Source organism: Indicator indicator, chromosome 18 (assembly GCF_027791375.1).
Source record: "Indicator indicator isolate 239-I01 chromosome 18, UM_Iind_1.1, whole genome shotgun sequence".
Taxonomy (NCBI): domain Eukaryota; kingdom Metazoa; phylum Chordata; class Aves; order Piciformes; family Indicatoridae; genus Indicator; species Indicator indicator.
Window position 1 is genome coordinate 11,678,157 of NC_072027.1, and position 26,669 is coordinate 11,704,825.

The 26,669-nt window shown below is 50.0% G+C and overlaps 1 protein-coding gene across 1 annotated transcript in view; it reads right to left on the minus strand.

Moving 5' to 3' along the window:
* Positions 1 to 461: 461 nt before the first annotated feature.
* Positions 462 to 26,669, minus strand: part of KCTD16 (potassium channel tetramerization domain containing 16) — a 56,833-nt gene continuing 30,625 nt past the window's right edge. The window contains exon 2 of the mRNA XM_054389233.1: positions 462 to 913. Coding sequence (XP_054245208.1) covers positions 462 to 913 — 452 coding nt within the window. The remainder of the gene's footprint in view (positions 914 to 26,669) is intronic.

Here is a 26,669-nt window from a genome sequence, read left to right on the forward strand (position 1 = left end):
ACTGCCACGGCACAGCTGGGCCCTTGCAGCCCTGCATGTCCCTCTCAGGGTGGTTGGACAAGATGACCTTGGAAGGTCCCTTCCAACCTGTTGCAATCTGTGAATGAGAAGGCAGAAGGCATAGAGGCCACCAAGCCCAGGCCACTGCCAGCTCATGGTCCCACCAGCAGCAGCAGCAGCAGCAGCTGGAGGTGAACAGGTCTGGTTGTGCCTTTAAGGTATTGAGCTTGTGTAAGACTTGGAGTCGACAACAAGAAGCGTTTGTCGTTGTGCTTCCACCACGGGGGAGGGAAGGTCCTTACTCTACAGCTAGAAATATTGAGGTGAAGTAGGCAGCACGACAGAAATGGGCCTGGCCTGGCCTTGTGACCTAACAAACAATTATTTGGGGGAATTATCGGCGTTTCCCTTAGGACCTTTCCCTAAGGGCGGGAAGGTTGTGTGCTTTGCCCACCCCCCGCCTATAGGTGGTACTTCCGCAGCAGTTCGGATTGCCAGGGATGCTTCCTCTCTGGAAACCTGTCTGGGATTTTGATTTTGAGGAAATCCTGGATACATTTTTCTAGCTCCTCCTCAATGGAGAGCTTCTCCTTCACCGCTTTTTTCTTGCTGGAGTTGGACTCCCTGGAGCCAGAGGTGAGAGTCCGCAGCAGGTCGCTCTTCCTGCGGATCTCCGACTGCTGCAGCAGCTGCACTGGGCCCTTCTTGGCCGGGCGGTCCAGAGTCTGGATGTTGGGCTGGCGGGTGACAGGGCCGCAGATGACGGTCTCCTGGGGGGAGCTGGCCTCAGACTGGCTGTCACAGCTGGAGGTGGACAGCTCGTTGCAGGAGGTGCCGCTCTCCCCCTCCTTGTCGCCTTTGCCGTTCTTGCAGCAGCAGTCGCAGTGGGAGGAGGACCATCGGGAGGGTTCACCTGCAAGAGGAACACAGCACCCCGGGGTTACCCACAGCTCTGGGACCCCACCAGCACCCCGAGGCACTGCCCACCCCCTGAGGGCTTGCTGCTGCCTGAGAGACTCCCGGGAGCAGGCAGGAGCACAGCAGCCGTCACACCAGGTGTGACACCAAGATGGGAACCTCAGGAGCCACACCTTCCCATGGCATGAAGGTAAGCACAACATAACAAGATGTTCCTCCTGGTGAAACAGTGCTCAGAGAATACTGCTCTCATGGCTTAGGAAAATCAAAGGAATGTGGAATAGTTTAGGTTGGAGAAGACCTTTCAGATCATCAAGTCCAACCATTGACCCAGTACTGCCAGGTCAACCACTAAGCCATGTCCCTCAGCAACACATCTCCACAGCTCTGAAACCCCTCCAGAGATGGGGAATCTACCACTGCCATGGGCAGCCTGTTCCATGGCTTGACAACCCTCAAGGGAAAGAAATTGTGCCTCATGTCCAACCTAAACAACAATGTCCATGTTTTCCATGCCTAAGCTGTGAATCTGTGAACCTCTCTGGGCAGCCTGCTGCAGGACTTCAGCACCCTCACAGCAAAGAGGTTCCTCCACAAATGACCATACCCAAACCAGAGGTTTATGGGGAACATGGTCCTTCATTTGCATTCCCCACTGGGGATGAGAGCCCCTGGGTTACTGAATTGATTTCCTGACTCATGCAGTGTGTGGTTGGATTCTTTGTGCTTTAGCTGGAGCCCTGCCCAGAGGCAGCAACCCATGAGAAAGAGCAGAGCTGGCACTAGGAGCAACTGTTCCCTGCCCAAACCACTGCCATAATCATGGATTTAAATGTCATTTGGAAGCATCCATCTTCCCACTAAAACATAATTCTCACTGCCAGCTCAGGCAGATTGGGAACATTATCCAGAGCAAGAAATGTCTAATTTAGCTTTGCAGCTTTGGACCAGCTACAGAGTCCCTGCTCTGACCCAGGGCAATGAACCAGGGACCTGGAGCCAGGATGGAACTCTGCATTTCTGGTAGTGGTACAGGGGCAGGAGGAGGGAACAGGGAGGGGGAAACAGTCTGGTCAGAGCAGGGAATGAGGATGAGGAGCAATTGGGTGAGAGCAGGGGATGTTCTGGCTGGCAACAGGGCAGCTCCTGCTCTTCTGTGCCTTGTTTCCTCTGCACTCTCTGGGGTGAGTCCTTCTCTTCTCACCTGCAGATCAGTTCCTTTCCCCAGCAAATGCTGACAGAGGAAATAATCTGCCAAACCCCACTACTGCCAGCAGCTTTTTCACACTGTTTGCCACCTCTAGTCCCCAGGCTTCCACTGAGCAGCACTGGGGATACTCATCTGCTCCTGCACCATGACCACGAGCTCCCACTGCCTCTGCTGCTTCCCTACAACAAACTATGTGGAAAATGGTGAAAAATGGTCTGGGAGGCAGAAGGTTCCTACCCAGGTCAGTTCCCATCAGTATGCTGTGCAACCTCCTCCTCCATCCCAGCTTTGCTCTGAGCATGGCAGGTTTTGATGCCTAACAGTTGCTAAGCAAATTCCTGGACACATTTAGCTAAAGCCCCTCCACATTCCATAGCAGAGGGACAGCCCTTGGCACCCACACCAAAGGGCTGAGCTTGTCCAGCCAAGGAACACAACTCCAGCATGTGCTACAAATGCCCAAACAGTCTGGACACAAAATATCAGGCACTGAACATCATCAGAAACCAAATATCAAACACCAAACATCACCAGATACAAAATACCATCAGACACCAAATATCAGACATCAGAGCAGACACTGAGGTGCCCCAGGCCATTGCTGCCATCACCTAACAGAGCTTTGCAAACCTGAGCTCATGTTCAGCCCACACTCAGCTCACAGACCCCTCCTCACCCCTGTGGGGAAGATGAACAGATCCAGCTCCCTGTGTCCCCTGTGGAGTGGCCATATCCTGGTCAGGGATGGCTGCATGGGCATGGGGAACCACCAGCTGTCATCAGGCACATCTAGGGTATATAGTTCATTACCACAAAACAAGCCTTTTTTGTAAGTTAATTAGGACCTAATAGATGCTAATTTCACTTAATGAATATTCACCAACATGGGGCACAGGGTGAGCTGGGAGGAAGAAATTCATCTACTGCTTAGGCAGAACTGCAAAAAGCAGCTGAGATTTGGGTGTTGGCAACACCTATGGGGTTTGGAGAGGTTCAGAGAGTTGGGCTGGGCTGGGAGTGGGGCTGGCAGAGATCTCCAAATTCACAGATTCACAGATTGCATTGGGTTGGAAGAAACCCTCAAAGGCCATCTTGTCCAACCCCCTGCACTCAGCAGGAGCACCTCCAACTGGATCAGGCTGTCCAGGGCCACATCAAGTCCATCTTGAACGTCTCCAGGAATGGGGCCTCAATCATATCTGTGGGCAACCTGTTCCAGTGGTTCACCACCCTCATTGTTAAGAACTTGCTGCTAATGTCCAGCCTGAATCTACCCTGCTCCAGTTTCAAACCATTGTCCTGGGAAAGGCAAGAGCCTGGCCCTGCAGCTCGAGGGACAGTAAAAACCAACCAGTTCCTGTTTGCAACCTGAACATCTGCTGCTCTCTGCAGAGAACGGGAAGAAGAAGACATTTCTTTTTGATAAAATTTACATGTGCATCCGTGATTCCTCCCTATACGAGGTTCACTCTAAGCTTGATAATAAAAAGTCTCTCGCCGCGGGTTTTCCTCCACCTTTCTTGTGGTAGGCCCCCTTCAAAATCCCCATCAGCCCAGAAGATCGTCCATTTGTCCGCCCATCATACCTATCTTGCATGCAAATCCGGCTCATAAAGCAGGCTTCCGGAGTTGAAGGCAGGGAGTTTCTACGAATAGCAAGATGCAGATAACCTGGATGCATCTTCAAGCGATCCCGTCCAACCCATAACACGTTTTCTATGAGATATGTCTGCACAGTTCCATCCCCAATTAGAAGAAGGTGGTTGAGAAATTCATACTTTACTGCTAGTAACCTCAGAGCATTCTTTCGCTTGTGAGTGATAGTTGCTTATGCTTGGGCAGTTCCCATTGTGTATTTTTGCGGTGTCATACTCCTGTCAGGAATCTGCATGACAGAGTACATGTTGTTGTCAGTGCGTAATAAAAAAACAAGATATGCGAGGTAATGCACTTTGTCGCTGTTCTGTGTGTTCTCTCAGAGCTCTGAGATGATAGACTTACGTAAGGGAGTAAATGAAGCATTCTGCTTTAGATCGCAATTATAGTTTACGCTACCGAACCCTCCATGGATCATATGGTAATAAAAAGAACTAGGATAGTCAAATCTGGAGCAGGTGTGTGTACGAATTGGAAGTTGCGGATACTGGGCCATCTCTACAAGATGAGATGCTCTTCACGTCCACGTTTAGATTCCGAAATCCTGTTTGTACGACAGTTCTCATAAGATTTCCCGATAGACATCCCTATTTGCGAAGTATATATGCCAAATCCAACAGTAAATTAATTAAAGTAATGGTCAGACTGTACAGATGGAAATTATGCTTTGAGTAATTGTATTCATTATTAGATAAAATTCGGTCGCTGTATATCTATTAATTTTCAATATCTTTGTTGGACTAATGTTGGTCAATATCGTGTTTTCTGCATTATTTCTTTCTTCCCAAATTATCTTAGACTGTACTGTTGTACATCAGCTACAGTCTCAGAGGCTATTCTTCCTCTCGCCGAGAATGTATTGCTTATTTATCTTAGAAGTCGTTCTTGGCTGAAGACTCTATAGGCGCAAAGTCCTCGTAATATACTGATGTTTATGATATTTGAGTTACAAGACATCAAATAGTACACCGTATGCATATGACTCAAGCAGTCCTAGCTAGAGGAGTCTTTCCCCGCTTCCTTCTTTCTGTTTCCGACTTTATCCCAGCTAAATAACATGAAATTCTCCAGAATAAAACAATAGGTGATAATTTGGTGAAAATATACGGTGTGCACATGAGAACACCAGGGAAGCAAGAGAGGTCATTTAGCGATGCTATTGGCGACAACCCAAATTAAGGACTCACAAGGAGGTAACCTTCTCAGAATATGATGCGAAAGCCATGATCAAGAGTTTTTTTATTAGTTGGGAAAAAGTGGACACTCTAACACACAGCCAGCTCCATGTAGCCCAGCTTTGGGAGTCGCATTCTCAGCTTAGGAGGGAGTTTTGGAGATTTTTGTAGAGTCTTAATGGTATGGGTTGTGGTAAACAGTACCAGCGAAGTACAAACTATACCTATCTCGTCAATTCTCGCATGATCCTATTCTTTCCTTTTGTCTTGTGCAAATTCCCTATTGAGACGATTTGAGAGCTTCCTTGATAATATTTTTAGCTACACTTAGAACCTGAACAGCCTAGTAATCTCATCATGGCTTTATTGACATCATGCTTATCTTGTAATCGCTCATATCCATTTTTGATCCTTACTTCTAGTCTTATATTGCGCTGACCCTCAGTCTCATTAGTCAACCCTGTCAAGCGAACTGATTCAGCATTCTATCTCCATTTTGAGTAAGGGATAGTTTCGCATTTGTATAGTAACATTTTATGAAGCTTTACAAGAAAATGACCATTAATCGGTGAGATGAGTAATATCAGGGTGGCCGACCACTAGGTGTCCACCAGTCTTGAGCCAGGCAGCCTCCCATGGCCAGCCTTTGACGCCAGCCTCAAAGAGCTACTCATTTCATATTTCACTCAATCAGATCTGTCCGTAATTGTAGAATGTTCCCACCCTTATGTCATCTTTTTCCTGTGCTGTAAGCTCTGTGGAGTATAGTGTGACTGAATGACCCTTTTACTTACATGTATCCGTAATTTTGGTGAGCTGGCAAGAGGACGATACCTTGTAAGGAGTTCTATAGATGGATTACGTGCCAACTCCTAGATGAGAAGCCACTCCTCTAAATATGTAATTGCCTGAGGTATCACCACTTAGAACCTAATATTCGCTCCCTACCTATTGCTTATGAAATCGCCCACTCCAGGAATTAGGGGGTATTGCGTTCCCCTCAAGCCCGTACTCACCATGTGCTCTTACCTGGTGCCAGAAGATCATAAATACTTTGATTCCAAAAATCGGTAGTTTCCTATGTTTCCAAAAATCGCTAAATCCACCTTTTCCTATGGAGGGAGAGAGTTGAGGTACAGAACTGTCCTCTATTTGTGTCAGCTGTCTCTTTGTAGCTCATTGGGAGAATTTGAGTACCAACCACAATCTAAGGCCTATCAATTAACCTTCATTCTCCCTATCAAATTGCTTATCCGACTTTCTCACTTATGACCATGGGACTTGTGAAAGCACAAGTTAGTCCTCAGTCTGTTGCCTCAAAGAAAGGCAAACACAAAAACATAGAAGAAACATAAAACCAAAGTATACACTCAAAGAGAGAGAGAACAAAATCAAAAGAGATAGATGAAGTGTTCTGGTAGCTGTTTTGATAAGTAAAGACGTAAGCGTCGAACTCACTCAGATGAGGTTCCGAGGGAGAGAACCAGAAGAGATGCCCTATCTTTCTGGCTTGTCTGCTCAGGGCCTGGGGATTGCTTAAAAGGTTACATAGATTACTGGGATGAGCGAGATGGCAACCTGAAATCTGAGTAAGTCACTCAAGCCGTATGCCACAACTGCTCCATTTCGTGATGAACGGCTGTGCCATCTCAATGCACCTATTGGTTATGTAGTAATATGGTGTTGTGTAACTTGTGTATATGAGAGAGACCACGAAGGTTTCTAATTAATTTTGAGATGTTTGACTAATAAGACACATTAATCTGGCTTGAAATTGGTGAATCGCCCGAGCATGGGTCAGAATTCTCTTTTAGAACCAGCATGAAAGTTGCCACGCTGTCTTCGTTAATTTTTTTTGGAGATCAATGAAAATTGCTTACAAAGCGGTAGAATGATCTGAAGGCTCGATAAGCAGTTGAGAGAGATTTGCCATGGATTGTGACAGGATGTGCGTATCTATTTACTGCTATTGTATCTGAGGAGCTTAGGAAGTGGACAACCCGTGAGCGACTTCTTTGCAAAATTTGAGTGACCTGAAAGGCTATCTCTGCCTGAGGCAACATCTGACAATTATAAGATGTGTAGGTATGCAGCAAAGTCAAAACTCAATAACCCTAGGGGAAGGCTTGGACAAGACAATTGTACTGTTCTGCGTAGGTTAGTTACTTTGTGCGGTGTTTTCTCCTTTAATTATGCGTATAATTTTTATAGAATCATTTAGAATTTGTTAGGGTTGCGGAAGGGGACGTTTCAAAGGGATCCATCTAATGCTTCCATCAAACCCCCCTGGGCCCCTCTGCCAATGGGGCGGGGACACTCATCTCAATACCCCTCTGTTTAGTAATCTCCTGGCTCTGCCCATCCTATACCAATCAATTCCTCGTCATGGCTCTTAAAAAGAAAACCTATTCCCACGCGCGGCGCCATGGGTGTGCCTCCTTCCCTAACTCCCAGGCACTCTCCTCGAACCCGGGTGCAGACAACCAAGTGATTGCATCCTCGGTGCTAACCTAAGAACACTAACCGACTTCTTGGAGGATGGAACTTCTTCCTAAGATCCCCAACTTTTGAATAGTGTACCCCCATCATACTTTAATTGTTTGTGCGATTCTCCAATCACCCCTAGTCTTATCCTCTCACTTTACCTGGGATCACCCCTTAGAGGATAGTGGTCACTCTCATTATGCTCCCGCCAGATTTCCCTGTTGGCCGACCCCTTCCAGATTACTGGGAATGGGCCACCAAGACAAGGTTTACAGCCGTCTCCTCAGTAGCCTTCTTTCTTCTCCAGAGTTAACTGAACGACGCTCGATTTAATTAGCTGTAAACATATGCATCTCACCTAACTCATTCCTCAGTTCGTGTTTATCTGCACTAGCATAGCAGAGGAGCTCCAGCCCTATGATCATCCTCATGGCCCTTTTCTGGACACCTTCCAGCACCTCCAGATCCTTCCTGTAATAGGGGCTCCAGAACTGGACACAGTACTTCAAGTGGGGTCTCACCAGAGTGGACTAGAGGGGGAGAATCACCCCTCTCAACCTGCTGGCCACACTTCTCTTGATGCAGCCCAGGATGTGATTTGCCCAGGATGTGAACTGGGGCATATGCTCAGAGGCAGCAGTAAAGGGGCAGGAAGGGAGGTGGTGGAGGCAGCAGCTGCTGCCAGGCGCAATTAGGGAGCTAAAACCATTTTTTGCCATACTGGGTGCTGTTATGAGCTGCTCCCTGCAGATACCTGGAACCTTCCAGTCCATTCCACTAATTTAAATTTTCTGTTTTGAAGTTATTTCTGAGCTTGTGTAAAAAAAATCAAAACTCTTCTCCCTTGGGCTCTCTCTCTATGGTTTGGGGAGTGGTGGTGGATGAGAAGTTGGACATAAGACAGCAGTGGGCACTTGCAGCCCAAAAGGCAAATAGCATCCTGGGCTGCATCAAAAGCAATGTGGCCAGAGATGGAGAGAGCTGATTCTGCCTCTCTGCTCTGGTGAGACCTCACCTGGAGTGCTGTGTCCAGCTATGGGACCCCCAACACAAGAAGGACATGGACCTGTTGGAGTGGATCCAGAGGAGGCCACAAAGATGTCAGAGGGCTGGAGCACCTTCCCTATAGGGACAGGCTGAGAGAGTTGGGGCTGTTCAGTCTGGAGAAGAGAAGGCTCCAGGGAGACCTCAGAGCTATATTTCAATATCTGAAGGGGACCTAGAGGAAGGCTGGGGAGGGACTGTTTAGAAGTGCCTGTGGGGATAGGATAAGGGGCAATGGTTTGAAACTGCAGCAGGAGAGATTAAGGTTGGACATCAGGAAGAAGTTCTTCACAATGAGGGTAATGAGCTACAGGAACAGGTTCCCCAGGGGTGTGGTTGAGGCCCCATCCCTGGAGACATTCAAGAGCAGACTTGATGTGGCCCTGGGCAGCCTGATCAACTAGATCACCTCCAACTAGGAGGTGTCCCTGCTGAGTGAAGTGAAGGTTTTACAAGATGACCTTTGAGGGTCTCTTCCAACCCAATGCAATTTGTTAATTGGTGACTCATGCAGGAGAACTCTAGCCAGTCCCTCTCCATCACATACAATTACCAGGAGTCTCCTCCTAGCACATTCTCCTTTTGCCAGCACCCCTGTGACTGTCCCCACAACACTCAATTCTGGGAATGAACTTCTGCAGGAGCATCAGATTTGTTTGAAAATAAAAATCATCTCCCCAAATGGTGGAGAAAACGCAAGACCTGGTGTTAAAATGGCAAAGGGCAGAAGAAATGAGCCAAAATACTTATCTCCAGTTCTTTCTCAAAGTAACATGTGCTGAGGTTCAACTTCTGAGTGGAAGGAGAAGCACAAAGTGTGAGCAGCAGCATGGTAAGGACAGAAAGTCTCCAGAGAAATGGGTCAACCATGGTCACTGAGGGTGTCAGACCATTTGTGAAAGCTGTGAGGTACTCCAAGCCTACAGACTCCTTGCACTTCAGAACAGAAAGGAAACCTCTTCCATGGTCACTTTCTTCTTTTGGACATCACTTGGCTGTGCAATAAACATTGTTAACTCTACCTGGAGTCCCCATGCCCTAGCCTGGAGACACAACTGGCCTACTCAGAGCTTGTCTTAACCACAAAACAGATCCTGGGCTTCAGGCATTGGCCACCTCATAAGCAGACAGCACTGGTGGCTGCCTCTGCTGCAGGAGCAGCTCAGCCTGGCCAGCACATCAGCATCCTGCCAGGGAAATGTGGTGGCCACACTGCTCTGCATCCTCTGATGGGGAGGGACATTTTAGGATATCAGGTAGTGACAGGACTAGGGGGGATGGAATAAAGCTGGAAGTGGGGAGATTCAGACTGGACGTGAGGAAGAAGTTCTTCACCATGAGAGTGGTGAGAGCCTGGAATGGGTTGTCCAGGGAGGTGGTTGAGGCCCCATCCCTGGAGGTGTTTAAGGCCAGGCTGGATGAGACTCTGGCCAGCCTGATCTAGTGTGAGGTGTCCCTGCCCATGGCAGGGGGGTTGGAACTGGATGATCCTTGTGGTCCCTTCCAACCCTGACTGATTCTATGATTCTATGATTCTATGATTCTATTGTTCTATGGTTCTATGATCAGCAGAACCTGTGGTGAATCATAGAATTGTTTTGGCTGGAAAAGCCCTCTAAGGTCATCAAGTCCAACCATTGACTCAACACCACCATGGCCATTAAACCATGTCCCCAGGTGCCATGCCCACAGTGTGATGCCAACCTTGGACCAGTCTGGGACAAACTCCCCAGCACCATGACACCAACCCTGGAAACAAGGGGCAAGGGGCATAGGAGGTTCTACCTGACCAGGAGAAACTTCTTTGCTGAGAGGGTGCTGGAACAATTGGACTGTACCTGTTGTAGAGGCAGAAGGAAACCAGGAATCAAGCTCCTGGTTTTCCTTTGTTCCCTGAGATTTCTTTGCCCCAGTGTGATTTGGAGGGGTAGAGGGGAGCACACAAATTCCTCTGCATATGTTCAGAGTAATGACAAGTCTTAAAATAGCTCTCAATTAGGAATTGATTGAAATTAATCGGAGCAACACAGGCTGACATGACAGCTTCATATCTCCAGAGCTTTTCTGGAGTTCATGAGTTCTAATTTTCAAGAACTGAAACCCTGTGGTTACCACCTCACCACAACTATCTGTCAGCAGCTTCTGATAGACATCTTCAAGGAGCAGGAGCGACCACACTTTGGCTTTGCCAATTACAGCAGGCATCCAAACCAGGGCTCCAGCCTGAGTCCAAACTGGGGTTTGTACATATCACAGAATCCCAGCATGGTGGAGTTGGAAGGGACCTCTGGAGATCATCCACTCCAACCCCACTGCTAAAGCAGGAGCACCCACAGCAGCTTGCCTAGGATCACAATGGTCAGGGGGGTTTGGAAGCTCTCCAGAGAAGGAGACTCCACAACCTCTCTGGGTAGCCTGCTCCAGGGCTCCAGCATCCTTGCACCAAAGAAGTTTCTCCTTTTCAGAACTTGTGCTCATTGCTGTAGTATTTCCCACAGCACCAAACCCACCCTCAATTCTCATAATCAACCCTCTCAAGAACAATCTTGTGTGGTTCTGGCACTCCTGGACATGGGGCACAGGCAAAGGGCAGTGTGGCCCATCCTGGGAGCAGTGGCAGATGTGGTGTGGCATGTGGAATGCAGCAAAGGGCCACAAAGCTGCTGAAGGGTCTGGAGAACAGGGCTGGTGAGGAGCAGCTGAGGGAACTGGAGTTAAAGTTCAGCTGGGAGAAGAGGAGGCTGAGGGGAGACCTCATTGCTCTCTACAGCTCCCTGAAAGGAGGTTGCAGTGAGGTTGGGTTGGTCTCTTCTCCCTAGTATCAGGTCATAGAAAGAGAGGAAATGGCCTGAAATTGTGCCAGGGGAGGTTTAGGCTGGAGATTAGGAACAATTTCTTGGCTGCAAGAGTGGTCAGGGATTGGAACAGGCCCAGGGAGGTGGTGGAGTCCTGGAGGTGTTGAAGAAATGTGTGGCCATGGCACCTGGGGCCATGGTTTAATGGCCATGGTGGTGTTGGGTTGAGGGATGGACTCAGTGATCTTAGAGGACTTTTCCAACTGAAGCAATTCTCTGATTCTATGTGAGGTGTGGGGTGTGGGAGTTGGGTGATGGTTCATTGCATGCCCCAAGCCCATCCTGCTGCTCAGCCTCATGCTGCCCAGTCCTGCTCCCACCAGTGAGGTTCAGCTGCCTGGAGGCAAACTGAGGAGAAGCTCTGAGGAGAGCTCTGAGAAGAGCTCTCTGAGAAGAGGCTCTGAGGAGAAGGAGGATGTGAGGGCTGCTGGGTGGGGGGAGGGCTGCAGTTTGTTAATGATTTGGAGTGTGACAAAGGCAGCTGCTGCCAGAAGAGAGCAGGGATGTCCAAACCCTCAGCCAGGGCATGGATGGTGCCAGAGCTCTGCCCTGGGATGCTGCGCCTGGGACCATCAGGCGTCCCTTCCCACAGGGGCAGATCCTGGGTTTTGTGAGCTGTTTAAGACACTCCAGAAGTTTTCATTTTTACTTCCTGTCTCAGCCTCACAAAGCAGCCTCCTCCTGCTCTGCAGAGATAAATTTGGGTTCAGTGAGGAGCATCCCCAGCCACAGTGGGCTTTGCCTTAAATCCTGGCTCTCGCTCTTGACGTCGCTGTGGCTTAGCTTGGTTTATTTTCTATCCTCTGAGTGGTGAACTGAACTTTAGGAAATGAAGAGGTTGGTTTATCACTTTGAGCATCCAGACCAAAGCACTTTGGCATCAAATAAACCCCTGCAGCAGGAGCCCCTCCAGATGCTGCTTTAAAACAAAACAAAACAAAACAAAACTAAAAAACGCCAACAGTTTATTTCAAATATTTCTAGCACCAGCTTCCAGGCCAATTAAGCTATCCATGCCTGGGCACTCCTAAATGCTCTGAGATCATGAGGTTTGCTCTTCTGTGAAGTCAAGGGACTGGAGAGGGGTGAGGGGAGTGCTGAGCCACGGCAGCAGCCTGGCAGGGACAGCAGCTCCATGGCAGCCAGCTCGCTATGTAGGTCACTTGGAAGCTCTAGCACGCAGAGTTTGCATGAATGAAACACACGACTCTTGCTGGCTTTTGCAGTGAACAAGGAATAAATGTAGAAACCACCCAAAGGCCAACCTGCCTCAGCATTTCTGACTTCAAGGAAGGCACTCTGCAGAAGGGGACATAGCCTTCAGACTGGTAACTGCAGAAAGTGAACCAGTAACAGTTGTGGACATGCTCCATGGGTGTAAATCCAAGGGAAAGCTGGAGTGAGGGACGTTTAGAGTTGGAAAACTAAACAAAGCATAGCATCCACGCTGAGGGGATGGAGGGGTGAGCTGGAACACAGCCAAGCAGAGAATTCTCACACTGGAAAGTGAGGAGGAGACAGGCACAAGGAGAGGCAGACCGCACCTGATTCATAGAATCATAGAATGGGTTGGGTTGGAAGGGACCTCGAAGATCATCTAGTTCCAGCCTCTCTGCCATGGACACTCATGCTGGCTGGGACAGATCATGGCTGAGGGACTGTTTAGAAGGGCTTGTAGCAGTAGCACAAGGGGCAATGGTTTGAAACTAGAGCAGGGTAGAGTTAGATTGGACATTAGGAGGAAGTTCTCTTCTCTGAGGGTGGTGGAACACTGGAACAAGTTGTCCCAGGAGGTATTGGAGGCCCCATCCTTGAAACGTCCAAGGCCAGGCTTGATGGGGCTCTGCACAACCTGCTCTAGATGCAGATGTTGGAGTAGATGACCTCTAAAGGTCCCTTCCAACCCAGTGCATTCCATGATTCATGGTGGGCACCACATGCCCAGTGGGGCTGGGGTGGGGACAGTTGGCAGAGAGGACCCCAAGACCCTTGCAGCCCATGGGATGGGGCAGGGAACTGCTCCACGGCAACACATGCTACCTCCAGTCAAACTCCCACTTAGTGCAGGGAGTTTGTCATCTGGAATGCTTCACAAATCCCAACCCCAGTGCAGAGCCACACTCCCACATACACACTGAGCCTTTTTATCCCTCCCTCACTGTGTACAAGGGCCATAAAACAAGCAGCAGTGTAATTTACTTCTGCTTCAAGGCCCCTTTAGGAGCCCAAATGATTTATGGAGCCTTGGTGCTCATGACCAATGGGCTCTTAATATTTAGCAGCTGTAAAAATATTGCCCAGAGGCTCTGTCCTACTGAGCCAGTGTGGGTCTACAAACACATCCCAGTAACTCTGCACACATTGCAGCTGGTCAAATATTAATCACTGAATAATTCATCTTCTGAATTTATTTTGCTTTTTAAAAAAATAAAATAATAAAAATAAATCATTCAGCACATATATATTTGTCCACTCCAGTGCAAATTCATATTTATGGGATGGTTATAGGGCTAATGTATGTTTTCTGGGGTCCTCAGTTTGGATTATACATCATAAGAGTCAAATCCATCCTGAGGAGGATTTGAGCTTGGATTGAAGCTGGAAGAGGGCAGATTTAGCCTGGAGATTAGGAAGCAATTGTTTCCAGTCAGGGTGGTGAGACACTGGAACAGGTTGCCCAGGGAGGTTGTGGATACCTCCTCCCTGGAGATGTTCAAGGTCAGGTTGGATGAGGCCTTGAGCAACCTGGTCTGGTGGAAGGTGTCCTTGCCCATGGCAGGGGGTTGGAACTGGATGATCTTTGAGCTCCCTTTCAACCCAAACCATTCTCTGAGTCTATGATATGCACAGGGTTGTGCTTGGAGCTTGCTGCTGCCTGCATCAGGGAGTTCTGAAAATGAGTGGCTGCAGCCTCTTTAAATATTGATGGTTTTGCTGGAACAGTTATGAAAGCACTGGAGAGAGCACTGGGGCTGATGAAAAAAACCCAACATGTGAAGCAGAGCCAGCAGGAATCCCAGCTCTGTGGAATGTGCTCTGTTGGCACCAGCTTCCCTCACACACACCCAGCACCCTCCTGCTCTGTACCTACAGAAACATCCCCAACTCCTCCATCCCTGCACCAGCACACATCCAAAGGAGTGAAGGAGAAATTTCTTTGCTGTGAGGAGGAAAGGCTGAGAGCCTTGGGGCCGTTGAGCCTGGAGAAGAGCAGCCTGAGAGGAGATATGAGCAATGCTCAGCAAGAACTAAAGCATGAGGTGCAAGAGGATGGGGCCAGACTCCGGTCAGTGTTGTCCAGTGACAGGACAAGAGGCAAGAGGCACCAGCTGGAACCCAGGAGGTTCCATCTGAACAGGAGAAACTTGTTTGATGTGAGGGTGCTGGAGCCCTGGAGCAGGCTGCCCAGAGAGGTTGTGAAGTCTCCTCTGGAGAGCTCCCAAACCCCTCTGACCATTGTGATCCTGGGCAAGCTGCTGTGGGTGCTCCTGCTTGAGCAGGGGGGTTGGACTCAATCTCCAGAGGTCTCTTCCAACCCCACCATGCTGGGATTCTATGATTCCCTGATCTTGCTGGTGGCTGAAGGAGAAGCCTTGTGATGCAGGCGCCCCCAGCCTCCAGGGAAGAGCAAAGCCAGCTCAGAGCTGTGCTGGCTGGCGAGGCTGTGAGAGCCCACAGCACGTCTGGAGTGTCACGTAGACAAGCCCAAAGGGAGCACTCCTCAGCCTTCTGCTGGAAGCAGCTTGTGCAGGCAGCTAAAAGCAGATCCCAGCCGTATGCCTGCCCTGACAGGCGCACGCTGCCATGCCAGGCTGGCAGCACTCACCCAGCTGCCTCTTAGGGAAAGGAAATTAGCATGGAAAGCAAGTCCTCAGCTAGGGCTGGGCTTCCTCCTCCTTCCCCTCAAATCCCAGCTCTGCCCCACTCCCTTACAGTGAGTAACTCTGCAGTCATGCCCCGTAACAGCTCAACATGCACACGAGAGGATGAGGAGGAGGCGGCAGGATTGGCATTGCCTACTTAACCTCAGCCAGGAGCTGAGCTCACAGCACCACAAGCAGCTTCACAGATTGCACTGGGTTAGGAAAGACCCACAAAGATCATCTTGTCCAACCCTGCTGCAGTCACCTCCAACTAGACCAGGCTGTCCAGGGCCACGTCCAGTCTGATCTTGAATGTCTCCAGGGACAGGACCTCCACCACCTCACTGGGCAACCTGTTCCAGTGTCTCACCACCCTCATTGTAAAGATCTTCCTCCAAATGTCCAACCTAAACCTCCCCTGCTCCAGCTTCAAACCATTGCCCCTCACCCTATCCCTACAAGCCCTTCTAAGCAGTCCTACTAAACAGCACCCTGTTAACAAACCAGCACTGGCTCAGCACCTTACTCAGTCCTCTCCCAGTTCATTGTTAATAAATGGTTGAATTAAAAAGTGCAGGTCATGCACTATCACTAGGGGATGTGGAAGTGGGTCAGGTCCTCCAGTAGAGGGAATGGCTGAAGAGCTTGGCTGGCAGGATGAGCAAGTCACTTATTCTGCTCATTCTCCACCACTGAGGAGCACCAGCACCATCAGAATCCTGTCATTCACAGCCTGTGTGCACAGTCATTCAGTGACCCTAAAGCAGGCCCCTGTACAACCACAGCAAGTCCACCAATGAGCACACACTGGGATGACACCAATCCAGTAGCTGAAGCCCAGGATTCCTGGTGCCCACCTCAGCTCTTTGTGTCATGGCTGCAGCTGCCCACCCAGCTCCCTACCAGGGATCATGCAGGAAACAAAAAGCTCAGTCCAAAGCCTTGCAACAGGCCTGGCACAGCAACACCTGCTTGCCCTTCAACCCATACGCCAGCCCAAAAGCCAAGGGCAGACCCAGCAGCCATCCAAGTACAGAGCATCTCTGAGCTTTGTGCTCCAAGCCAACCAGCACTGCACTCTGGATCAGTCCCCTGTCTGAATCCTGAAGCCTTCCCCAAGGACAATCAAGTTTTAAGGCACTCATAGCCAAGAGGCAACTTGCAAACTAATCAAAGCAAGGTGATTAGTGACTTTAGGGCCACCAGGCTCAGCTGTTGCAGCAGAGCTGCTCCTGGTGCACAGGAGCCTGAACTAAGAGGGACCAGTTTCTTTGAAGCCTGATACTTCATCCTCCAGCCTGCCTGTGCTGCTGCCAGGCACTGCCCATCACAGTGGGTGAGGAGGGAACCTGCAGCTCACACCAGGTCACACAAGGTCCCCAGGCTTCCATGCTCTGGCACAGCCCCAGTTTGAAGCCACCAATAGCCCTGCCCAGTGCAAGCAGGTACCTGCCCTGCACTTCATCTGCAACCACCCTGAGCTGCTTCCCAGGGCCCTGAGACACACCCAGGAGTATTTATTTCACTGGTTTTCATTTCTCCATCATGAGCTGATTTGCAACATTGAGATTCTCACCTGAAATAAGATTTTTCTCTCTCAGGTTGATGCCACAAGATTCAAATGCATCTCTAAAGTCACCCCAGTGACTCTTCAGAAGACAACTGACTTGTCAAGGCAATAATGTCACTCTGCAGGAGAGGGAGGTTTCAGCCACACTCAAACCAGAGGGGTCAGAGAAGAGATCCCTCATCAGAGATGGAAAGTCCCTTGGAGGCAGATCCCAGCTCCCCACCAGTAGGTCTGAGCTGCTTTGAGGTTGAAATCAGTTGTGATCCAAGCTTGAGTATCAGCCCATCTCCGGGAGCTGCCTCCTGCTTCTGCAGGCACCACACACAGCTTGGGCAGGACCTTCCTTTGCCCACCTCTGACATACCTGGGGGGCAGAAGCTGGTCTTGGAGCTGCTGAGAGAGAAGCTTAAATTCCTAGTAAACTGTGAGAGATTTTCCAGCTCCCATCAGGGCAATGAGGCTGAGGTTCTTTCAGGAAAACATTGACTTAATTGTCAAACATCTGGGCAATTCCGTGAAGTGATTTATCATGCAGCTGATGAAGCTGCAATTTAACTTCAAAGCCCTAACCAGCACTGCAGAAAGCCTCCTGTGCTCAAATTAACTATTAAAATATTTGACACTGAGAAAACAGCAACCAGCCTTGTTCTCCAATTAGCCTGATGCAACAGATCCCAGCATGGGGAAGCATCCCAGAAGGACTCACTGGGATGGCCACAGTGGGGTCAGTGTATCACAGAATCACAGACTGGTTTGGCTTGGAAGGGACCTTAAAGATCATCCAGTTCCAATCTCCCTGACATGGGTAGGGACATCTTCTACTAGCCCAGGCTGCTCAAGCCTGGCCTTGAACACCTCCTGGGAGGGGGCAACCTCCCTGGACAACCTGTTGCAGTGTCTCCCCACCCTCATTGGAAAGAATTTCTTCCTAATCTCCAGTCTAAATCGCCCCTCTTCCAGCTCAAAGCCATTCCCTCTCATCCTATCACTTGTACAAAGTCCCTCCCCAGCTCTCCTGTAGTCCCCTTCAGGTACTGGAAGGCCATCAGAAGGTCTCCTGGAGCCTTCTCTTCTCCAAGCTGTACAGCCCCAGCTCTTGCAGCCTGTCCCCACAGGGGAGGTGCTCCAGCCCATGGTGCAGTCATGTTCTGCCTGATGGCTACTAAACATCCCACCTGTCCATGGACCCACTGAACATGGCCTGTCATGGAGTAAGGGGGGTCCAGATGGACCAACTCCATCCTGCTCCACACCTCAGCTGTCTCCCACCTCTGCACACATTATCCTTGGAGCAGAGACCCAAACACAGGTGGACATCTGGCAGGCCACCTCTGTACCTCACCTCTGCTGCAGCTCATGGCGGCAGGAGGGTCTTGCAAAGATTCAGATCCCACAGGAGATGTTCCATGGAGCTGTTCTGTGCTGCTGCCCCAGCCTGCAGCCCCCAGCATGATCCCTCCTGCCCACAGGAACCACAAGGGCAGGAGAGGAACCACTGGTTTTACAACCTGGTGGCTAAGATCCCTATTGATCTCCTTAGCAGCAAGAGGAAAAATCTGGTTTGTGGTTTTAGCGGTTGTTGGCAGCCTCCAGGTCACAGCTGAAGATCCCAGGAGTTCCACACAGGATGTGTGGGCAGCAGGGAAACTGGACCCAGCCCCATCTGCATCCCTCCCAGCCAGGTGGGATCATCACACAGCCCAGGGCTGGAGATCACACTGTGAGGTGCCCCTAAGCACAGTCCACAGTGAGGTCCACAGACACCTGCAAGCTGACTTCTCCTGCAGAACCTTCAGGCTTTAGCCCTGATTTCAGGCTGTAGCTGAGCTGAATGCAACCAGCAGAGAAGACACACATTTGGGTCCTCTCGTGGTGCTCCTTCACATTATCCTCAGATAATGCTCTGGGCTGCTTTAATTCAGGCCTCCAGCATCAGCCCTGAGTAATGAGAGCAATAACAGGAGCTGCTGGGGCCATCCCACTGCTCCCACCATGTGCTGGAGATGCTTTGCTGTGGGGATTCGTGCCTGATGTCACCCTGGGAGCCGTTCTGGATACATCCAACAAGGAATGCAGAGAGTGGGTGAGGAGTACCACTGCCTGGAAACAGTTTGTGTGGAAAGGGGATGAGAGGAGGTGGTAGGAGCAAGAACTATGTTGGTGGACAGTGTTTGTTCATCTTCTGAAAGGAAACAAAGCCAGCCTAGGATTGCACAGCTCCATTAAGCACTTGCTGGAGTGACAGGTTTTCTGCTTGCTCAGCAAGTGCATTTCAAACCAGAAGTAAATCTGGGATGAGGGAGATAAGGAGACAGCCCAGGAGAGGACCCACCACCCTGCACAGAAACCAGGACCTGCTATAGAGCCAGGTCAGGATTTGTTTTGGCAGCTCTTTGTCCCTTGTAGGGAAGAGTCACTTTGAGGGGATGATGCTGCTCCTCAGCCTCTGCTCAGCTGGGCAGCCCCAAAGGACCCAAAAAGCCACCCCAACACTGAGCAGGCTGGGGATCCACCACAAAGCTCTATCAGGTTAGAGACTCATCTCCATCTTCAGCTGCTCTTGGTGATGTTTTGTTTTTCTTTTTCTTTTTTATTAACAATTATAAAAGAATTGATTATCTTCCTTTCAGTGGCTGCTTTTACTCAGAGCTCATGAAGGAGGCTGTAGTTAAGCACAGGGTGCTGTGGACACACCAAACCCCAGTGACCAACAATGCACTTGGGTCCTCACCCCTCCTGTTGCACAAGGGGCACAACAAAGCCCTGTGAAGGCTCCACAGGTACACCTTAATAAATACACTGGTAGTCATTTATACCACAAAACTTAGGTGGAAGACCTTCAGTTTAATCTTGTGTCTTCAGGAGTGATAGTCGTAGAATGGTAAAGGATTGAAGGGACCTCTGGAGATCACCCAGTCCACCACCCCTGCTAAAGCAGGGCACCCACAGCTGCTTGCCCAGGATCACAATGGCCAGGGGGGTTGGAAGCTCTCCAGAGAAGGAGACTCCACAACCTTTCTGTACAGCCTGCTGCAGGGCTCCAACACTCTCCAACCAAATGAGTTTCTCCTCATGCTGAGGTGCAACTTCTTATGTTCCAGTTCATATCCACTGCCCCTTGTCCTGTCACAGGTCACTACTGAAAAGAGACTGGCCCCTTCTTCTTGACAGCCACCTGCAGATATTTATAAACTTTAATAAGATCCCCTCTCAGGCTGCTCTTCTCCAGGCTCACCAGCCCCAGGTCTCTCATCCTTTCCTCATCACACAGATGTTCCAGTCCTTTCTATCACCCTCACAGCCTCCATTGGACTCTCTCCATTACATCCCTGTCTCTCTTGAACTGAGGAGCTCAGAATATCCCAGATATGGTCTCACCAGGGCAGAGTAGAGGAGCAGGAGAACCTCCTTGACCTGCTGGCCACACTCTAGAAGTCTCCTCTCTATTTGGAGTAAGAACTAGTAAGAAGTTTACTTTCTGTTACAGGTATCTCCAGCTCCACTGAGGAGATGTTTGACTGACCCAGCCAGAGGATCACCTACATTTAAGGTGCAGCCATTTCCAGCCAAGCTGGCTGGAAAAGAGCTTTTATTTCAGCAAACCAGCAGTGATGGCAGGAATTCAAGATGTGCAGGTGCCCAGATAGAAGCTCACATCCTCCTCTTCCTAAACCTCCACGCAATTACAGCAGACAAATGACTGTCCCTCCCTCTCTGCCCAGGCTCAGAAAGGATTCGTGGTTTTCCCGTTCCAGGCAGCTTTTGAAAGGCACAAAAGGCTGTTGTGCAAAAGCTCCCAGGGACAATCATCCTCAGTTGGGTCCTTATCAATCATTGTGTTCACAGAAGCCTTCACCTTGGTGATTAGCAGATTGTTTCTTTGGCTCTCTCCTTGATTAGCAAGAATCACAAAGAAATGATGCTGCATCCCATCATTACTTTTGAAGGCAGATCCACAATTACAGAGTTTAATTAACATCCTTGTTCATTCCAGAGAAGCCCTGGGTTCAACTCTGCTTTTTGGCAATAAATTGAGTCCACAGCATGGGCTGAGAGCTTTGCCCTGCACCCTGGGAAAAAATCCAAATGATAAAGGACATTCTTCCCAGAATCCCAGCAGGGGGGGGTTGGAAGGGACCTCTGGAGATCATCCACTCCAACCCCACTGCTAAAGCAGAGGCACCCACAGCAGCTTGCCTGGGATCACAATGGCCAGGGTGGTTTGGGACATCTCCAGAGAAGGAGACTCCACAACCTCTCTAGGTATCCTGCTAAGGGCTCCAGCACCCTCACACCAAAGAAGTTTCTCCTCCTGGTCAGATGGAACCTCCTGGGTTCCAATTTATGCCCATTGGCTCTTGTCCTGTTCCTGGGCATCACTGGCAAGAGTCTGGCCCCATCCTCTTGCCCCCCATAGGCCCTTTAGCTCTTGTTGAGCATTGATCAGATCCGCTCTCAGGCTGCTCTTCTCCAGGCTCAACAGCCCCAGGGCTCTCAGCCTTTCTCCTCACAGAGATGCTCCAGGCCCCTCAGCATCTTTGGAGCCTCTACTGGACTCTCCTGTTGCTCCCTGTCTCTCTTGAACTGGGGAGCCCAGAACTGCACCCAGTGCTGCACCTGTGGCCTCAGTGGGGCAGTGCAGAGGGGCAGGAGAACCTCCCTTCCATGTCCTTACATTTCAAACCAGCTCAGTGGCAGGTTTTAAATGCAGAGGTCCTGTCTATTAAGCTTCAAGAATCATCTTCCTCCCCATGGAGCCAGCCCATTACCCTCCTTCAGTGCACTCCATCCATAGGAATTTTCCCCACTCTGAGGCCTGCTGCTGCTCCTTTTCACCTCAACACTCCAGGCTGGCTTGGGCAGAGGTGCCCATGTACCCACCAAGCCCTCCCTGGGTGCCAAGGCTGCTCCCCATAATGCCAGCTGCCTCTTGTGGCATGCCACTGGACATGCCACTCACCACCACAGTCCAGAAGCCAAGATCAGTTCTTCATAGACTCATAGAATTACAAAATAGTTTGGATTGGAAAGGACATGAAAAATAGATCTGTGCCAAGCAGGATCTAAGTAATGCCCATGGAAGGATGGGTTCTGTTGGTTAAAACAGCTCTGCAGAAGGATCATAGACTCATAGAATGGTTTGGGTTGGGAGGGATCTTAAAGATCATCCAGTCCTAACCCCTCTGCCATGGGCAGGGACACCTTCCACCAGCCCAGGTTGCTCAAGGTCTCATCCAGCCTGGCCTTGATCACCTCCAGGGAGGGATCATCCACAACTTCCCTGGGCAACCTGTTCCAGTGTCTCACTACCCTCACTGGAAACAATTTCCCTTGCTTTGATCTCTGCCCTGCTGAGATCCATGGAGCATAATTATATTTGTGCTTTAAAAAGAGTGAAGAAGGGGAAAAAAAAACAAACCCAAACTGCTTTATTTTGATGGTTTAGTGTTTGCTTCTCAGCACTATGTGCTTAAAGGGGAACAACAGTAATTTATTTTCCCAATGCCTGCTTTCTATGGCTGAAAAAAAAAAAAAAAAACCAAAAAAAAAACCACCCCAGGAATAGCTGCTGTGCATTTGCATCTCAATTTTAGCTCCAGCAGCTCGACAAGGACTCAGCCAAACGAAGCGGCACCGTTCGCGCAGAAAGCAGCCTGAGTAAATAAAACCTCCAGGGATGCTGACAGAAAGAGGCATTGAAATCAAGATCTGCTCTCTCACAATGAAAGAAAGCCAGCACTTACAGTATGATGTAAAAGTTCACTGAAGTCCTTCCATCAGCTCAAGCAAGCTTTGGATGGCACCCAAAAGGCCTGGCCATGAAGCGTAGCTCCCATGGCTGCGCCTGCTGGGGCCAAACTCACACCAAGATCCAAGAGCTGCTGTGGAGAAGAAGGAGGAGAGCACAAGTCCCTGTCCCACAGTTTGGAATAAACAGGGGTTGGTTGGAAGAGCAGAGGAAGCAGAGATGGGTCTGGCTGCCAGTGCATCCCCACCTCCCAGCAGTGCTCCAGGGAGAGCAAAAGGGAGGCTGCAGCTATCTCTGATGGGTGTCTGGGCACCAGTCAAGCTATGACCCAACCTCCAGATTCCAGTCACAGCAGCTTCCTTCCAAAGCTTCATGTGAGGGAGGTGATTCTCCCCCTCTCTTCTGCTCTCATGAGACCCCACCAGGAGCACTGCATCCAGTTCTAGGGCCCCCAACACAAGAAGGACATTGAACTGTTGAAGCTGGTCCAGAGGAAGCCACAAAGATGATCAGAGAGTTGGAGAACCTCCTCTATGGGAACAGGCTGAGAGAGCTGGGGCTGTTCAGCCTGCAGAATAGAAGGCTCCAGGAAGAGCCTTCCAGCACCTGAAGGGGGCTACAGGAGAGCTGGGGAGAGACTTTTTACAAGGGCTTGTAGTGACAGAATGAGGGGCAATGGCTTTGAGCTGGAGGAGGGGAGATTTAGGCTGGAGATCAGGAATAAATTCTTCATAGTGAGGATGGTGAGACACTGGAACAGGCTGCCCAGGGAGGTTGTGGATGTCCCCTCTCTGGAGGTGTTCAAGCCAGGCTGGATGGGGCCTTGAGCAACCTGGGCTAGTGGAAGGTGTCCCTGCCCATGGCAGAGGGTTTGGAACTAGATGATCTTTAAGGTCCCTTCCAACCCAAACCCTTCTATGGTTCTATGATCCAAGAGCATGAGCAATGCCTTCAGCCTCAGGGACCAGTGAGGAATGCTGGCCAGCTGCACTTTTTAATGGGGATGTTATGAGCACTCATCTTTGAGAGCTGAGAAAGATCTTCCACTTCTGCATAACAATCAACTTTTATGTCTTTCCAGAGGGCTGTTCCCTTCACTGCCTCCTCACCCTGGCCCAGATTCTCTTTCTCTCCTGATTTTACCCACTGAGGCTGGGCTGCCTGCAGCCATTTACCCAAAGGGAGGCTCTTAGCCTTTGTTTTAACCCTGCCTTTGTCTGAAGGTCAGGCAGGCTCAGAGGGAGAGGTTTCAAAAGCAAGGAGAACTTGACTGCCTCTAATCCCTGGCTCCAAAGGAGGCAGGGGAAGCTAATGCAGCCCTGCTTTCCAAACCCTTCCCAGTGCCTCCTATCTCAAAGTGCAGCTCTTGGAAAGGCTGAAAGTGGAGGTGGAACTGATCCTGCTGCTGCTGGGGGAGCTCAGTAGACCAGGTTAATTAGCAAGACTGAGCCCAGATAGAAAGCTATCATGCTTTGATACAGCAGAGAGGACACAGAGGAAGCAAATGATGTAAGAGGTGCCCAGTGCCCTGGGTTGACTTTCACTGGGTACCTTTTTGTCCCTTTTGTTCCTCCCTTCCATTTGGTTGGGTGAAACCAGTCGCTCACAAAGGTTTTCTGGTGTGATTTGGAGTGGGAGGAACATCTCCTCCTCTACAGCTCTGAGCTCAGGGTAGATCTGACAGAGCAGCAGCTCTTCCCAGGGAAGACTATGATAGAGTCCCTGCATGGAAGGGGTTGGAAGGGACCTCTGGAGATCATTAAGTCCAACCCCCCTGCCAAAGCAGGGTCATCCAGGACAGGTCACACAGGAACACATCCAGGTGGGTTTTGGATGTCTCCAGAGAAGGAGTATCCACAACCTCTCTGGGCAGCCTGCTCCAGGGCTCCAGCCACCCTCAGAGTAAAGAAGTTTCTCCTCATGTTGACATGGAGCTTCCTGTGTTCCAGTTTGTGTCCATTGCCCCTTGTCCTACCACAGGACACCCCTGAAAGAGCTTGGCCCCTTCTTCTTGCCCCTCATTCTTCAGATATTGATAGACATTAATAAGATCCCCTCTCAGTTTCCTCCAGGCTAAACAGCCCCAGATCTCTCAGCCTTTCCTTATCAGACAGATGCTCCACTCCCTTCACCATCCTTGTAGCCTCTGCTGGGTACTCTCCAGTATATCCCTGTCCCTCTTGAACTGGGGAGCCCAGAACTGGACACAATAGTCCAGATGTGGTATCACCAGGGCAGAGCAGAGGGGCTGTGAGTGACAGACAGGGTCAGATGAAGGCTCAGTGGTAGATGCCATCACCACAGGGTTGATCCCAGGGCAGAGCAGCAGCAAAGTTCCCATTGTCCATCTATTGATCTAGGTCACACATGGAACCCCTCCAGCTCAGAGCATCCACAGAACCCAGGGATGTGGCTTCCAGAGAGCACCTGTGTGGCCACTCTGACCCAAGACACAAGGAAAGCAAGGCTTTAGACACAGCATTTCCAGTGACAGAGCTCCAGAGAACTTTGAGCTAGAGATGGCTACACAAGCTCCCCTCCAGCAACAGACTGCTTCCTAACTCACAGAACACAGATGCTGTCCTTGGCATGGAACCAAGCTCTTGCACAACACGGTGCTCTCTAGAGTAGCAGCTTCTGATCCAGCAGCAAGAAGGAGAAATACTACCTGGCATCCACCTGCCTTTGGTATTTCTGCAGATGGTGGCATGAAGAGGCTGCCTGGGGTCTTGAGCAACATGCTCTAGTGGAAGGTGGCCCTGCCCATGGTAGGAGGTTGGAACTAGATGATCTTTAAAGACCCTTCCAACCCAAACCGTTCTATGATTCTGTGACAAACTGAAGGGAAAACCATCCTGCAGAGATCTCAGGCTGCCTGCCCTAGCAAATAATGAATTAAATAGTTCTTTGGTGTCCAAACTTTCCAGCACTATGGGCATCTCAGAGGGCAGTTTCTGTAATGGGGTTGCCCAGTATAGAGAGATAAAATGGTCTCAACAAAGAGTCAAAATGGAAACTCCATGACCTCTCTGGGCAGCCTGCTCTAGGGCTCCAGCACCCTCACACCAAAGGAGTTTCTCCTCCTGTTCAGATGGAACATCCAGGGTTCCACTTGTGCTCATTACCCACTGTCTTGTCCCTGGGCAACATCAGAAAAGTCTGGCCCCATCCTCTTGCCCCTACAGGTTCTTTAGCTCTTGCTGAGCACTGAGCAGATCCCCTCCCAGGCTGCTTTTCTCCAGGTTCAACAGCCCCAGGGCTCTCAGCCTTTCCTCCTCAGAGAGATGCTCCAGGCCCCTCAGCATCTTTGTAGCCTCCACTGCACTCTCTTCAGTAGTTCTGTCTCTTTGGAACTGGGGAGCCCAGAACTGGACCCACTACTGCAGATGTGGTCTCACCAGGGCAGAGCAGATGAGTAGGAGAACCTCTTTTGACCTGCTGGTGAACTCTTAAGTCCCAGCTGCCAGGACAGTGAGCAGCAGCCATCTTTCACAGCTGTGATCTTCCACAACAGCAAACCTGCTGCCTGGGCTCTGCTGGTTTTTCTAAATTGATGTCTTCTGGTGAGCCCTGAGCTACTTCAGCAGCAGCAGCAGCAGTGCAGCATTTGGCACTTGTCCCCTTAAATCACCCTGTCAGTGTTTGTAGCTCAGCCTAGTAAAACAGGTGTGAAACACTTGTGGTGGACTTCACAGGGCCATAAAATCTGGGAGATTCAGTGAGATTTAATTAGTGACATGATAGAGGCTTTGTCAGACTTGTTCCTTGCAGAACAAGCCTGGCTGTGTCCCTTGGCCACGCTGTCTAACCTAGTGTGCTCCTTGCAGAAGAGACTCTGTTAGCTGAGGTTCCTGTCTCTCAGTCCAGAAATTACTTACAAAAGGACCTCTCAGCAGGAAGTGAATCTTCAGACCTGGCTATGAAAGGCTTCCTAGGAAGAAACTCAAGCCCCAGGCCCCCCTTGCAACTCACTGCTCAGGACCTGGGGCACTCCAGGGGTGGTGCCTACAGCACAGCTCTCACTTTATCCTGCCCCTGCAAGATGCCAAGCAGGATCCCTCTCCCTCTGCAGCACAAACAGCACTGCAGCTTTTAAGTAATTATTTTGGCTAATTCCAGGAAATAAGTGGGAATTTCTGAGAGCA